The sequence below is a fragment of the Linepithema humile genome, chromosome 6 (genome assembly GCF_040581485.1).
Source record: "Linepithema humile isolate Giens D197 chromosome 6, Lhum_UNIL_v1.0, whole genome shotgun sequence".
NCBI classification, from domain to species: Eukaryota; Metazoa; Arthropoda; class Insecta; order Hymenoptera; family Formicidae; genus Linepithema; species Linepithema humile.
In genome coordinates, this window is record NC_090133.1 from 1,276,349 (window position 1) to 1,290,418 (window position 14,070).

Here is a 14,070-nt window from a genome sequence, read left to right on the forward strand (position 1 = left end):
TATTTCCAAATTTCCAAATTTTGTGTTCATATGGGAAATATTAAAAATACAAGAAAGTTTTATACAGTCTTCTAAACAGTCTAACAAGCTTAATTAATCATTTATGAACGACAACTTAATAAGCACAAATGATAAAGTAAGAAAATCTAAAATATGGGAAAGTTATAATCTTTCAGCGTATTAAAATCGTAATGTTTATGTCATTAGCTATATAAAATATTATAAATGATATGTTTGTTCATGATAATTATATGTATTCTGATAAAGTCGGTCTGTAATTTCGAGAATTGTTGCATGCTCTCTGAACAGATGTGTTATAACGAAAACGCAATTCGTTGAAAATTGAGTCTTCGGTATTGTATTAAAAGAATACATTAGGAACACATCATTCCCTGACAAATATAAAAATGTCTTAATATATCTCTATACTCTATTAGTTTTTGTCAATGATAAAAATCTACATCTTCAAGTTTCTTATAAAATGTTTTGTCTTATAAAAATTCGAATTGCGATTGGAATAATTACAATCTACCATTGTTACATCGCAGATGTAATCTTTTAACGCTTGAACGTAATTGATTCATCCTCTTTCTTGATCGCTCGTACAAGTATCAGCGTCAGGACAGCTATAATCACCTGCAACAATTGAGATAAAACAAAAATAGTGAAAAGTGTCTTAATTAATTCAAAATTATTAGTTTTAATGTTTTAAATTAATCTTCTAAGCTCCATTATTACGTGAAGCATGCACAACGCCATCGCCAGACCGGCGAGCCATCCCGATCTCGCCTCCAAGAACCAAGACAATTCTTCGACGCAGCCGTGGTGGAAAGCATTTCCGGTGACGGTGTCCCGACACTCGGTAGGTAGTGGTTTGTGCATCTGCGTGTAATCCCTGGGTCCGTCAGCCCCACAGCATCCGACCTGTTAAAAGTTCGTCAAAGATAAGTCATCCAATTTTGAAATGAGTTGAGCTTTCTTTCAACAAAAAGTTTTCTTACAGTTTCCTGAATTACTCTCAAGATGAAGCTCGCATTTTCTTTGTGGGAATTGCTGATAAGATTATACATGGACCGCTCTATGATGGGTTGAATTTGGCTATCATATGTAGAGTAATCAAGAATGACCGCCGCTCCAGTTAGACCGCAGATGAAACAGAATGCTTGAAGACCCACGTGCTAAAATTTAAAAAAAATATTTTTTTAAACACATCTTTATACGTTTCTATTAAATTCGCGATACCAAAAATTTTTTTAGATTATAGCTTGGTTTTAAGAAAAATTAAAAAAGTATTTTCAAAAATCAATTTTTTTTAATTTGAACTAATAAAAAATTAAAATTATTAAACAAAAAGTAAGAGATAAATATTCTTACGGTGTACAGAGCTAATATGTGTTCCATAAGAGCGGCGGCGCAGCCAATAAAAGCGATAGCCATGACGATTACCGAAGTGGCGATCAGTACGTAAATTCCAATATAGAACTCATACATGTTCAGGAACTCCACCCACTCCTCGAATATCGGCTCGAACCGCATCCATATCGACAGACCGAACATCGCACAACCCAAGATCTTAATTCAAATAACAAAAATTTTAATTATACATTAATTAATGACAGAAAGATAACAATTTTCCCTGAGAAATGTTTCAAGCGTGATTAAATATGACTGTGCGATAACGAGATAAGTTAGTAATAGAAAAAAATGATATGCGTATTAAATTTACACTATTACGTGATAATTTATTTAATGAAATCACACACATAATTAATTTTTTTCGATCTCGAATGCTAATTTGAGTTTGGCGTGAAATTCTTTCCACGTTGTAAATGAATTTGATTTAAGAACCTATTCTATTATTATTAAGTAACAACATTAACTTTATTTAGAAATTAAAATTATTATATATATAAAAAGGAATGCATATATATTAAAATATATCTTATATTTTAAATAAATAAATTATCAAGAATTTATCTAACAATCACTTAAGAAATCAGTCTTAATATTTTTCTTAAAAGAAAAAAAATAGAACAGAATTTATATATCTCGAGTTAAATCTTCAATTTTAATAATTGTTAAGTCCATTGTATGTGATAAAAGCCTATTCATTTTTTTTTTCTTTCACTTATTACCTGATAAAAATTACTCAATCGTTCATTCATTCATCTTATTCGTTAATCTATTATTCTTAATTGATTTTTAAAATAAATATATTATTTTACTTTATCACAAATTAACTTCACAAGACGATGCAATCATAAAGAAAGCTTTGCGCACACACCCATATTATCGCGTTTAAGCAGAAAATTGTGAACTTGATGCAGCCAATCTGCTTTTCCAGCTGCGGTCCAGTGCCTTTGACGACCATCTCCTCGTGCCTTGCGGAAGATATCCACGTTGCGAATTCACGCTTTATCGATGAATGAAATACTATTTTGAGAATACGCAATGCGCGATGGAAACGTAATTAACCGATTCGGGAACGTCTACAGGTGCCCGAGTATCACTGCTTTACGCTAGGTGCTTTATCATTAACAAATATAAGATAAGAGGATAAGCGCGTCCTAGATAAAGAGCACCTCGCACCGCCGAGATGAATCATTTCTTTCGTAGTATTCATAGAGGTGACGAATTATTAATCGATTAATGATGCACATAAAAAAATGCACTATAAAACTAGAAAGATAAACAAAATATTAATTATAATTTCTTGATGATTTTTTACGAAGAGTAGCCTAACTTCTGACGCAACAAGAAAGAAATTTCAGTTGCATATTAATTCTGTTATAATATCAAATATTTTATTTACAGCAGCTTTTACAAAATTGTGATTATAAGAAAAAATAGAGGACTTACTGGCTTTGTGCGTGTCGAGAAAAATAAATAAAAAACGAAAAGAACTTAATAGAAATCCTCCTCTGTAACTTTCGATTTCGACGTTTGATTCTTGATCTGTTCTTGATTGTTGTACAAGTCCGCTACTTGCTGAGCAGAGGTGGCCTGTTCGCAGTTCTTATCCTCGCGAATCCTGATAAATCGTGGAAATCTCAAAGATATTCCCTTCTCCGAATCAACCTAGACAAAAAATTTAACACAATGTAATTTTTTTCATTCACAGAATATTAATTAAGATAATTGGAGCATCAAAGAAAGATTTCAAAAATAGAGATGCAGATGGATTAATCAGAAACGTTATCGCAACATCTTTTGTCGAATATATCTGTTTTCTTCTGTCATTTTTATTAATTAATAAAAAAAGACACGTATCTCCGAAATATCACAATAACACAATCTTTTCCAGGTAGATAAGATTCCTCAACTCAGAAACATTAATAAATGTTTTTATTTTTAAGTTTCTAAACTTACTATTCCAGTAGCCGCTCTGTGAACGGGCGAAAGGGAGAGATCTGCGCACTTGATCTCCCACACTTGAACAGGCTCGAACCAGTGATCTGGCTCGTGGCTGCTGTCGAAGCGATAATACGATTTAGCTTGGGGTACTACATGATCCTTGAAGAATTTAGTGTGATTCTCAAGATCTTCTTCCTTGAAGCCTGTACCAATCTGTTTTCGAAGAAATAATATATATTAATGAGCTAGAAATAATATATTGAAGTAAACAGTTAAAGCTTCAAAATTTGTCATATATTTTTATACTTGATAACTCGATACTTTCATAAACAAATATGAAAAATATTTAAATTTTCGTAAACTATATTGCTGTTAAAAACTTACTTTGCAAATGCTCTGATATTCCTCGTTTTCCTGATCGTAACAAGCCAGGAGGAAGCCACCGTAAGTGCCGGTCCTCTTTCCCTTCCCGATGTAACCACCGATTACAACCACGTCAAGTGTATCGCCGACGCCGTCCAGATAATCCTTCTTCAACTTCAGCCAGTTTCTCGATCGCTTCGCGATCTCATACGTTGCGTCCTGCTCCAATGTTTTCACCATCAGACCTTCGCAATTTCCTTTCACAGAATCGTCCAGAAAGACTTGCACCTCTTCCATCGTCGTAGTATCCATGCTGTTGGCGAACTTCCATTCGCCCTCCACTTCCTTAAAGTGCTCTCTCAACAACTCGCGACGTTTTGCGAATGGTTCCTTCACCAACGGCTCGTCGTTTAGATACAACAGATCGAACATGAACACGCACACTTGCACTTTGATGTCCTCTTCGTTGGCATCCTGAGAACAAAAACAGAATGTTACTTTATAACGATTGTAATTATTACAATCATATAATTAATAAAGTCAAATGTAACAATAGCAAAAATTAAAATTACAGCAGTTATAGTTGTTGCAGCAATATAACTGTAATAACGCGATTATGCCTCTCGATAATTACACCATTACCTTTCGCTTTCTCGTGCTGAGTATCTGGAACGGTAGGATTTGCTTCTTCTCGCTATCCCAGGCGACCGCCTCGCAATCGAGTACGCAATTCTTGACCAGATCGCCGCGAGTGTTCTTAAAACGTTTGATAATATCTGGATACTTGCTGGTATTGTTCTCTTGATTTCTGCTGTAGATATTGATCTGGCCGTTGTCCGCAACGTGTATCTGTAGAATTTTAATATTTCGATCGACTTAAAATATCATACACTTCTCGTGTCATTTCTTTCCATGCAATACGGCATTGTGTGGAAGTTTGTAAAGTGAAGTGAATAACAAACCTGTGCTCTCTCTCCGTCATATTTCCACTCGCACGTGAATTTCAAACCCTCGAATCGCGTCAGAACTTCCTGAATACCCTTAGTAGGATGCGCCAGCATAGGTTTCAAAGGTATTCCAGGAGTGAGTTTACACTTGCTCGGTAAGGCACTAATTCCATCTTCCAGTAGAACAGGAATTATGAGGTTGTAATTCGGACATTCACTGCGCAATTAATATAAATTAAAGAATTAATTTATTATATTAATTATTAAATTAGAAAATGTAATATTTGTCATTCAACATCTGTTGAGAAATACTTTGTTTAAAATAGAATCTTAATTATTTTAATTAGGATAGTGATATTTTCAAAAGGATCTTACCAATATGTTGTTTTCAGTATAAGCGCTATTTCATCGTATTTCTCCTTGAAGCGGTCGTTCGACATTTTTTTGCTCGCGTTCAGAATCTCTGGTGGATACTCTTGTTCCGGTGGTGTCATAGCACAAGCCAGAGCCAAAGCCTAAGTAAATAGATTTTTAATATCGATCGCAGCAGCGCGATAGCACAAGCAACTTACTTGCAAAACAGATTGCTCTGCCAATCCAATGCGAAGCTTTCCGGCTAACGATCTGATGAGGTATCTCGCCTCGGTATTACGGCACGCCACAAACAACGTCTGAATTTTATCCAGCTTCTTCGTTACAGACTGTTTAAAAAACATATAATTTACATAAATTACTCAACTTTTTAAACTTTTGTTGTATGAATTTTTACAACTGCTTTGCAAATTCTTTCATTTAAAAATTTATATTTGTGTCCTAATAATATAAATTCTGTAGTTTACCGCGTGCCCTGTCATTTGAGCGATCTCCTTTAGCTTAGAGTACATGTTGGGAACCGTCAGTGGTGCCGGTTGAAACATAGTTCTCTGATTAGATCTGCTACCTTCCGCTACAAGTCCTAAATCGCCGACTTCTTGAACATCGGCTTTAATTTGCGCCAGGGTTCTACCGGTACACTGCGCTATCGCCTTCATCAAGTTTGTATCAGCGACTCCAAGTTCAATTCCTGCAAAATTAACATTACTATTTAACAATGTAAATAATTGTTTAAATAACTGTATGCCAACTAAATATCGCTTCTTCTGCGGGAATAATAATGCAGTTTCAATATTTACCTTCGTATGCCGGCGCTAATTGATTAAGGCACAGATACATGCTTGGCAGGAGATCCGAGGGGCTCAGAACTATAACAGACCGAAAGTAATTCGATAATATTTCTACTATCTTCAGCCTTGCGCTTGTCTCCTCGATGAGTTCCAAAGTGCGTGCAAATGCGCTATACGGAGTTCTGCGAGCAAATTTAAGAAACATTAAATGTTTGCAAGTTTCATGAAGTTTACAGATTTCTAAAATATTTTCAAGTCTTTTTCGATAATAATTTCAACTTACTTATCGCCTCGTTTCCAACATGCATTGTCTATCGGATGATAGTTAGATGCGCTAGGATTGTAAGACTGGTTGGCGCTTTTTGTATTGCCCTTTTTTTCATCCTCTGCGTTGTCTTTTTGCTTAGACGCTGCAACATGATCGTTTAAATAGCTGTTTAAATAAAAGACTTTTAATTTTTGAACTACATCTTTCTTACTTGTTTATATATTTAAAAATTTAATTTACAATACTTATAAATAATATTTACAATATATGTAAGTCCTCAAATACTTACTGAAAAAGCTGTGCATTTTCTTAGATGACTTCTTCTCAGGCGTAGACTCCTTCTTCGGGCTTTTGCTTTTCTCTTCATTATCCGAAGTAACATTGTTTACTTCCTCATCTGAACTATTCTTGTCCACTTTCTTATTTGAACCATTTCTGTCTACTTCCTCATCTGAATCATTCTTGTCAACTTCCTCATCTGAATCATTCTTTTTCTTTTTATTAGACTTGTCTAAGCTTTCAATTTTTGTCTCTTTATCATTATCCTCAGTTTTTTGGGGGCTTTCTGGTAACTATAAAACATAATTTTTAGAAATTAATAAAAATAATAAATTTAAATGTATATTCAAATATTTCTCTAAAAGAATTAAAAAGTCTAAGCTTACTGATAAATGATCCTCATCATCGCTGGAATCTACTATCTGAAGTATCCTACTTCGCTTCTTCTTTACATTCTTTGTTTTTTCTGTCTCATCAAATACAGATTTTATTTCTGAAGATGTAGATTTCTTTTCTGTTTTACTTTTAATTTTACCATTTTCTGTTTCAGTATTTTCTGCTATCTCAACTTTACTTACTGCTGCATCTTTTTCCTTCTTTTTCTGTACATTGGCCGAATCTTTCAGTTTTCTTTTTTCTGCCTTTTTTGATTCTTTAGCTGAAGCTTCATCCAACTTTATTTTTGGAGTAGCTCCTTAAAAACAAATTATAATTATATATATATATTACATTAAATATGTGATGTTCAACAATATAATTACCTTTTGCATGAGACTTTGCAATTGGAGAAGGAGTCTTGGAAACTGTTTTTGGCTTCTTAAGTTTAGTATCAGATTTCTTTGAAGGAGAACTGCAGAAGCAAGTGTTTATATGCAATTTTATCGATAGAAAAGCAAAAATATAACTTTTAACAATTCTCGACACTAGCAATAAACAAAAAAAACTGTTGGCTTTAATCACCTGACAAATTCACTGCTCTTGTTTCTCTTCCGTTTCCCATTTCCTAATGCAACTTGATCCTTCTGCTTGTCAGCCTTGTTACTGTTGGTTGTATGTATCCGATTAAAAATGACAATAAATCGGCTGCAAGTCGCAGCTGCGAATTCGCGACGCCGAGCCGATAGAACTAGCGAGCTCAGGCCCGAGCAAGTCGCAAACATTTTTAGCATAATTATAAAAGCAGATTATTAACATTTATGGAACGAAACATACCTCTCCAACGTATCCTGACTCGAATTCTCTTTCTTGGACGATAATATAGTGAAAAAAGAACTGTAATAACGCAAATTGTCATTTAAAAATTACGTCAAACATAAAAAAAGATTGTCGAGAAATTACTTAAATTATGAATATCATGTTATCCGCTAAATTATATTTGATAACTGTTGAATTTGTTTGTTAAAATAATTTAGTGTTAAAGTATTAATTAAATTCTAATTATTGCTAAACTACTTACTCTATACGACGTTGCGTCATTATTACACCGCTTCTATTAGCTTTTACGCACTTTTGACAGATTTCCCGCGTATATGCAACACAACGATACCATAACCTTACAATCATTTATGTCATAAAATAATATAAACCTAGAAAGGAAATCGCAGGACAAGTATAACGCTTGTGTTGGTCGGGTTGCCGTTCGGTAGGCGCGCCATCCGAATTGCCATTCGGTAGGCATGCTCGGTCGCCGCAAAAGTAATATAGCTCTAATTAAAAAATATAATTTAAAAAAAATTTTGATTTGTATAATAAAAATGCTGTAACTTCTCAGAAAATATTACTAATGTTGACAGCAAAATGATCCAATGATGATTGTTGAATAGGTCCGAACAATGTATCAATATTTACAATCAAATGAAAAACTATACTTCCTTCAATCGACCTTTTCTATCAACACTCTTCGATAAAACGGACTTGTATTCAGTAATACGTATTCTGTTCTAGAAATCGTGCACAATGGCAGTTATTTCATTAAATGTCTCAAACATCAACGTATTGAAACATTGTTACCAAAAGTTACATTATTTTAGAGCAAAATGTGTGTCTTGTAATTATAAGACTATGTACGTTCAAAGTGCGCATTTATGGGAACATACATCAGAACAGCATAAGGAAATTGTAAAAGGCGATGTATTTATAAAATCTGTATTTCATAAAATGGTTTCGTACTTCGACTATATTGACGAAACAACCGTAAAATGTATTATATGTGAATTCACTTTACCAATAAAACGTTCCAATGTACCTTATTCATACAAAACCATGCGCACGCATTTATCAGAACATTCCGAAAAAGATCGGACGAAGTATCAATATCGCATCCTAGAATGGAAATATTGGAAAAAAATTGGAACTTATCGTGTACAATGCAAGATTTGTGATACAAAGGTAAACATGAATATTTCACCGAATGTGGAAAATCATATAAAAAAACAACATCCAGCCATATGGCAGACTGTACAAGATCTAAAATTATAAGTAAGTAGACTATAATGAAAAGGAACAATAAGTTTTATTAATGTTATTTTATATCATTATTATATATTAATAATTTTTTACTTTCCTCGATTTGCATTTAATGTACTCCATACGAGCATAATGAGCATAACAAAAATCAGATAAAAAACGAGATAAAAACGGATAAAAAAAATAATCAGATAAAAATCAAATAATCAATATTTGTTTTTAATAAATATTTTAATATTTATATAGATTCATCAAGAATTTAACAATAAGAACAATAGTAACAGCATTCAGCATTCATACTATCAATATGGCAACAATCAGCGATAAGGCAATTTGACTTTGATGACTCAAATGACCCGAAATATATGAGAAAACATATATTGTAATTTAATATATTTGACATATAATTATCGGCTTTATTTTTAAATTCATAAAACTTTTAAAGTTAAAATATTTATAAATTTAAATTTGAAAAATATAATTTACAAATATTTTAAATTTATAAATTTATAAACTATATTTAAAATTAATTTATGAATTAACGTGACATAAGTTATGCTTTAAATTCATAGACCATGTTTATACATTTATAAAATAAACCGATTTTATGAACTAAGCATGAATCTTCCTGCAAGAACAAAATTTATCAAACATTTATTACAACAGTTTTAAGTGTGTAATTTTTATTTCATGACTTCTATTTTTGTATTTTATTGTAATGATTGTCATTATTTTACGTATCTTATGTAACTTTAATATATTAATATAATTTTTGTAAACATGTTCTTCAAAATGTACTACGTCAATTATCAGTAAAAGTCAGTATGTCAATTTCAGTTTTAAAGATTTGTTTGAAAATTGATATACATATGTATATATACATATATATATATATATATAAATGTTATTCATCGTATAATAAATGAAAAGTAGTACAAACTCATTATTAATAAAATGACATTTTGAAACAAATGTAATGATTGTTTTTATTTCATTCAGAAAAATTCAAAATAGATTGCATCAATGTTATATAATTTTTTATCGATATTTATCTATCGTGTTTCACTTAATGATAACAAGAACTTGCTATAATATCTTCTTAAAACATTTCAGTTTATGTAATCAGTAAAAAATATTTGAGTGGAATTCAGATAACTATAATTCATTTTGCAGTGAGAAGTTAACGAAGTATGTCTATTACAGAATTAAAAGTAGAACCTATCGCGAGTGAATTAGGGGATGAGTTGGAGAAATTATATTTGACTAAAAAGCGTGCCTTTGTTAAAGTCGGTGAAAAAAAATGGTATTTACCGTACGGATACGCCAAAAACGGCGACAAGTTATACAACTTCAAGATCCATCCGGATGATACATGGATTGTTACGTATCCTAGATCAGGTAAATCCTTTTTTATTTAACAGAAACGTTCAAATAGCCAATGATTTTTCACAATTCTTGTTTTCTTATTTTAAGAAATATTTAATTTTCTTAATATCTTGTAATTAAGTATCTTGCTTCTTGTCTGAATTGATCTTCATAATCTTATACAAATAATTGTGTTAGCTTTAACAATTTTGTAAATAAAAGCATCTTTGATTTTGTAAGCCGGCTCTCAAATATGCTAAAATTTTATAACTCTTTGTTGATAAATTAATTTCTGGTTAGTTTTTACTTAAACAAAAATATAATCTATATTCTTTTCTTGAAAATTATAAAATTGAAAGAATTGTTAATTAATTATTTATATTGTGTGAATCAGGTACAACCGTGATGCAAGAACTCACATGGTTGGTGGCAAATGACTTAAATTTCGACGAGGCGCATCGAAGGACTTTGTTAGAGAGATTTCCTTTTATCGAGTACGATATAATGTTGATATAAAAACTACAAAAACAAAACGCATATTTCTAATTTAATTTTTGTTGCCTCTCCTTTTATCAGAAGTACACAATTAAAAAAAAATGCGTGAAGAAAATTTTGCTTCTGTGTCTTTGCCCCAAATTTATATAACAAGCATCCTTCTCTTATCGTTTATCTTATATAGAGTAATGATTACGAAAAATATATTGTTTCTTTCTAAAAAATATTTTACTATACAATTTTCTTTTTTAGAATTAGTGTACTAATAGATAACCACACAACTGCGGAACGAAATCATGCAGAAGGGTCAATAAATTATGTGCAAGATCAGCCTTCGCCGCGTTTCATCAAGAGTCATTTGCCCCTCGAACTACTGCCAACAGTCGTAAACAGCGATTGCAAAGTGAGTTTTTACAATATAGTTCTCTGATTTTTTAATTAAATATATAAATATATCATAACATATATTTATGCATATAGAAAAAAATATGATTTAGGCGGTCAAGAAAAATTTCAGAAATATCCTTTCTAGATCATTTATGTCGCGAGGAATCCTAAAGATGTGGTAGTTTCGTGGTACCATTTCCAGAAACATCAGGAACACTTGCAGTATGCGGGAACTTTCGAGCATTTTTGTGATATGTTCATCGCCGATCATAGTAGGTTCTGCAAAATATGGATAATTTTTTAACTAAATTTCCCTTTTTTCATCAATATTTTTAACATGTATATTTATTTCATTTATTTACCTTTTGTAATTTCAGCGATCTATAGTCCATATTGGGAGCATGTAAAAGAAGGCTGGGCGAAAAGACACAGAGCAAACACTTTGTTCTTCTTTTATGAAGATTTGAATAAAGTGAGTCGGGAGTTTTATTTTTTTTTTTTATTTCTCAAGATCTTTATCTATTTCTTTATAGAAATTAAAACAAAATTGCGTCAAAAATTGCGCTATTATGATTTTCTGATTCCATTTGTCTATCAACAAATATTTGTGTTTTATCACAAAAACTGAGGCCTTGAATATACTATTTCAATAATTAGCTTCAACTTTTTAGATATCATAACTTTTAAAGATAAAAATTCTCATTTATTTTGCACAGGATTTGCCTGGTGTTATCGAAAAGGTTGCTACGTTCTTCGGCAAAAGCTACAGTGAAGAACAAATCGCCAAATTAGTGAAACACTTGAATATAGATAACTTTCGCAAGAATCCTATGGTAAACCAAGCATCACCCAACAACAATAGGATGAAACCGGAAAAGTTTATCCGACAAGGAAAGACTGGCGGCTGGAAAGAAATATTCACGCCGGAGATAGAGGAAAAGTTCAACAAGTGGATCGCTGACAACTTGAAGAACACAGATCTAACTTTTCCCAGTTAGATCTACTGCACCAGCAATAATGTTTATAATTACTAAATAATATATCTATATACATTTTATTACATAAAGTTTGGTGTAAGATTGATTATTTTTTGAGCTGATTTAAATAGATAATAATAGAACAGATAATAAATCATTTCAGCTCATCATAAAGGAAATGGAGAACGTCTTCTTTTTGGATAGTAAACTAATAACTATAATAAAATTACTTTAATAAAATTACTTCAAAATAGTAAAATATGTAACAATAATATAAACAAATTTATTTTGTAAAAAGCGAATTATTTCACAATTGTACAGAAATTTTCAATTTCACTGACGTTCGAAAAGCATACCGCAATTCCTTCTCCGCCACAACCGCGATATTTTTAAGTCTTTTACCTTTTCCATTCAGTAAAAGATTAACAATACGCTTGGTAGGACATGTAACGGATATTATCGCATTGATATTATCGTTGGGTCCCACATCAAAGTGTTCTAATCTCACTTGCAAGCAATAAGGAACTTCGTTCGGTAAATTGTCTAGCAACTTTGCACGTACCGTCTGTTGTATTATATCCTCACATGTGAGATTGCTGTACACATTGTTCTGATATTGCCAATCTCCTGGCTTAGCAGAGTCCAGAAAATAAGTCTGTAAAATGTAAATAAAATGTATTTATTTATAATATTTGCGTACATATTATATATATATATATATATATATATGTTATATTACATTATTCATAATTGCCAACAGTTATATATAATTATTTACCTATTGAAAACAATAATATATACATTTAAAGATTCACAATGGTTGGAAAACTTACCCTCAAATCATCCACACCATCCCCAGTCAAAGCAGATATCATAAATATGTCATGAAAATTCAGAGAATATTTGCCTTTGGAAAAAACATTCACAAGATGCAGCAATATCTCTTTCTTCTTCAATTTGTCTACTTTATTAAGGATCAGGATCATAGGGATCTTATTTCTTATATCTTCAGTCAATAATTTCAATATATTCTGATTAATCTTGTCTCTGGTATATAAATTTTGTGTGTCTTGCACAATTCCTATAATATCTGCTGTATGCGAAGAGACTTTTGGGTCTGTTTTGAAGCTGTTAGCTAACTTGTATCGTTTTAATTCATTCTCAGAAACCGTACCAGGTGTGTCCATAAATATTAACTGAGTATCATCTTCACAATAAATTGCATTAGTTTTGGCTTGCGTAGTATGCACTTTGGAAGATGTAGGGCATACCTATTTAAAAATAAATAAAAAATATATGAAAAATTGTATAGAAATATATTAAATAGATAATACAATAATATACAAATATAATGTAAAATTAGAAGCAGATTTCTTCACAAAGTAACTTTTGCAAGATGTCCCCCTCATATTTTTTCATAAACAATTTGATAATTACCGATCTCTTAATAAGTTGATTAACGAGCGTGCTTTTTCCAACATTCGGTGCGCCCAGAAGAGCAATCTTCAAGGATTTTTGACCTTCTCGACGTATTGATGTAAAACTGTCCTCAGGCTGTAGTACAAATTCTTGAGTGTTGTTCACAGCGATGTCCACATTTTTGGAGAAATATCGTCGTAAGTATCTTGATCCAACACGAATCGCATATTTTTCGATCGTAAATAACATTTTGTCGAAAAAATAAAAATTATTTTGTGCAACTTCACGAGCAATGAATGTATTTTCAAAATTATATCTGATTATACCGCAACTTGCAGATTACACTTGTGGGAAGCATAACCTATTTCATTGTTGATATATTCGATAGAATCGACCTCTCGCTACTTGTCGTGCGCACAACTTCGTGTCGCACTTCGCGCCGTCGCCGGCAAGCAATGGACGACAACGTCTCGCGCCAACATAGGCATCTGTTATTGACGCGCGTCTACTGTAGCTCTTATCAGTCTTCTGAACCTTTTTCCATTTGAATCAACAGGGATAATCGTGATATTGCGTCCCAAACAGGA

At 32.1% G+C, this 14,070-nt stretch overlaps 4 protein-coding genes across 4 annotated transcripts; 1 reads left to right on the plus strand and 3 right to left on the minus strand.

The window, feature by feature from the left end:
* Positions 1 to 178: 178 nt before the first annotated feature.
* On the minus strand, positions 179 to 2,535 carry LOC105673273 (tetraspanin-2A). Its single transcript, XM_012368796.2, has 5 exons — positions 2,285 to 2,535; positions 1,375 to 1,572; positions 1,002 to 1,178; positions 739 to 924; positions 179 to 636 (listed from the first exon to the last, which is right to left on the minus strand). The coding sequence occupies exons 1-5, from the start codon at positions 2,369 to 2,371 to the stop codon at positions 559 to 561; spliced, it is 726 nt and encodes a 241-aa protein (XP_012224219.1). The 5' UTR covers positions 2,372 to 2,535; the 3' UTR covers positions 179 to 558.
* Positions 2,536 to 2,782: 247 nt separating this feature from the next.
* Positions 2,783 to 7,986, minus strand: DNAlig1 (DNA ligase 1). Its single transcript, XM_012368792.2, has 16 exons — positions 7,831 to 7,986; positions 7,587 to 7,646; positions 7,335 to 7,415; positions 7,136 to 7,224; positions 6,761 to 7,068; positions 6,385 to 6,667; positions 6,111 to 6,237; positions 5,837 to 6,009; positions 5,504 to 5,727; positions 5,237 to 5,365; positions 5,040 to 5,179; positions 4,680 to 4,881; positions 4,360 to 4,566; positions 3,739 to 4,191; positions 3,370 to 3,567; positions 2,783 to 3,078 (listed from the first exon to the last, which is right to left on the minus strand). Exons 1-16 carry the CDS (start codon positions 7,935 to 7,937, stop codon positions 2,905 to 2,907), a joined length of 2,955 nt encoding a protein of 984 aa, XP_012224215.2. The 5' UTR covers positions 7,938 to 7,986; the 3' UTR covers positions 2,783 to 2,904.
* Positions 7,987 to 8,137: 151 nt separating this feature from the next.
* On the plus strand, positions 8,138 to 12,753 carry LOC105673239 (sulfotransferase 4A1-like). Its single transcript, XM_067357255.1, has 7 exons — positions 8,138 to 8,852; positions 9,087 to 10,238; positions 10,600 to 10,699; positions 10,953 to 11,103; positions 11,233 to 11,359; positions 11,465 to 11,559; positions 11,804 to 12,753. Exons 2-7 carry the CDS (start codon positions 10,031 to 10,033, stop codon positions 12,083 to 12,085), a joined length of 963 nt encoding a protein of 320 aa, XP_067213356.1. The 5' UTR covers positions 8,138 to 8,852; positions 9,087 to 10,030; the 3' UTR covers positions 12,086 to 12,753.
* Positions 12,328 to 13,732, minus strand: LOC105673238 (GTPase Era, mitochondrial). Its single transcript, XM_012368737.2, has 3 exons — positions 13,502 to 13,732; positions 12,898 to 13,335; positions 12,328 to 12,719 (listed from the first exon to the last, which is right to left on the minus strand). Exons 1-3 carry the CDS (start codon positions 13,730 to 13,732, stop codon positions 12,372 to 12,374), a joined length of 1,017 nt encoding a protein of 338 aa, XP_012224160.1. The 3' UTR covers positions 12,328 to 12,371.
* Positions 13,733 to 14,070: the final 338 nt, after the last annotated feature.

Coding starts and splice junctions, on each gene's coding strand:
- LOC105673273 (XM_012368796.2), bottom strand. CDS start 2,371: ATGGTCGTCAAAGGCACTGGACCGCAGCTGGAAAAGCAGATTGGCTGC. Junction 1,179..1,374: donor ACATATTAGCTCTGTACACC/GTAAGAATATTT, acceptor TTTAAATTTTAG/CACGTGGGTCTTCAAGCATT. Junction 925..1,001: donor TGAGAGTAATTCAGGAAACT/GTAAGAAAACTT, acceptor AACTTTTAACAG/GTCGGATGCTGTGGGGCTGA.
- LOC105673239 (XM_067357255.1), top strand. CDS start 10,031: ATGTCTATTACAGAATTAAAAGTAGAACCTATCGCGAGTGAATTAGGG. Junction 11,360..11,464: donor TATGTTCATCGCCGATCATA/GTAGGTTCTGCA, acceptor TTGTAATTTCAG/CGATCTATAGTCCATATTGG. Junction 11,560..11,803: donor TTTATGAAGATTTGAATAAA/GTGAGTCGGGAG, acceptor TATTTTGCACAG/GATTTGCCTGGTGTTATCGA.
- LOC105673238 (XM_012368737.2), bottom strand. CDS start 13,732: ATGTTATTTACGATCGAAAAATATGCGATTCGTGTTGGATCAAGATAC. Junction 13,336..13,501: donor ATCAACTTATTAAGAGATCG/GTAATTATCAAA, acceptor ATTTTTAAATAG/GTATGCCCTACATCTTCCAA. Junction 12,720..12,897: donor ATGGTGTGGATGATTTGAGG/GTAAGTTTTCCA, acceptor TACATTTTACAG/ACTTATTTTCTGGACTCTGC.
- DNAlig1 (XM_012368792.2), bottom strand. CDS start 7,937: ATGATTGTAAGGTTATGGTATCGTTGTGTTGCATATACGCGGGAAATC. Junction 7,069..7,135: donor TGCAAAGTCTCATGCAAAAG/GTAATTATATTG, acceptor TTTGTTTTTAAG/GAGCTACTCCAAAAATAAAG. Junction 5,366..5,503: donor CTCAAATGACAGGGCACGCG/GTAAACTACAGA, acceptor TTTTTTAAACAG/TCTGTAACGAAGAAGCTGGA.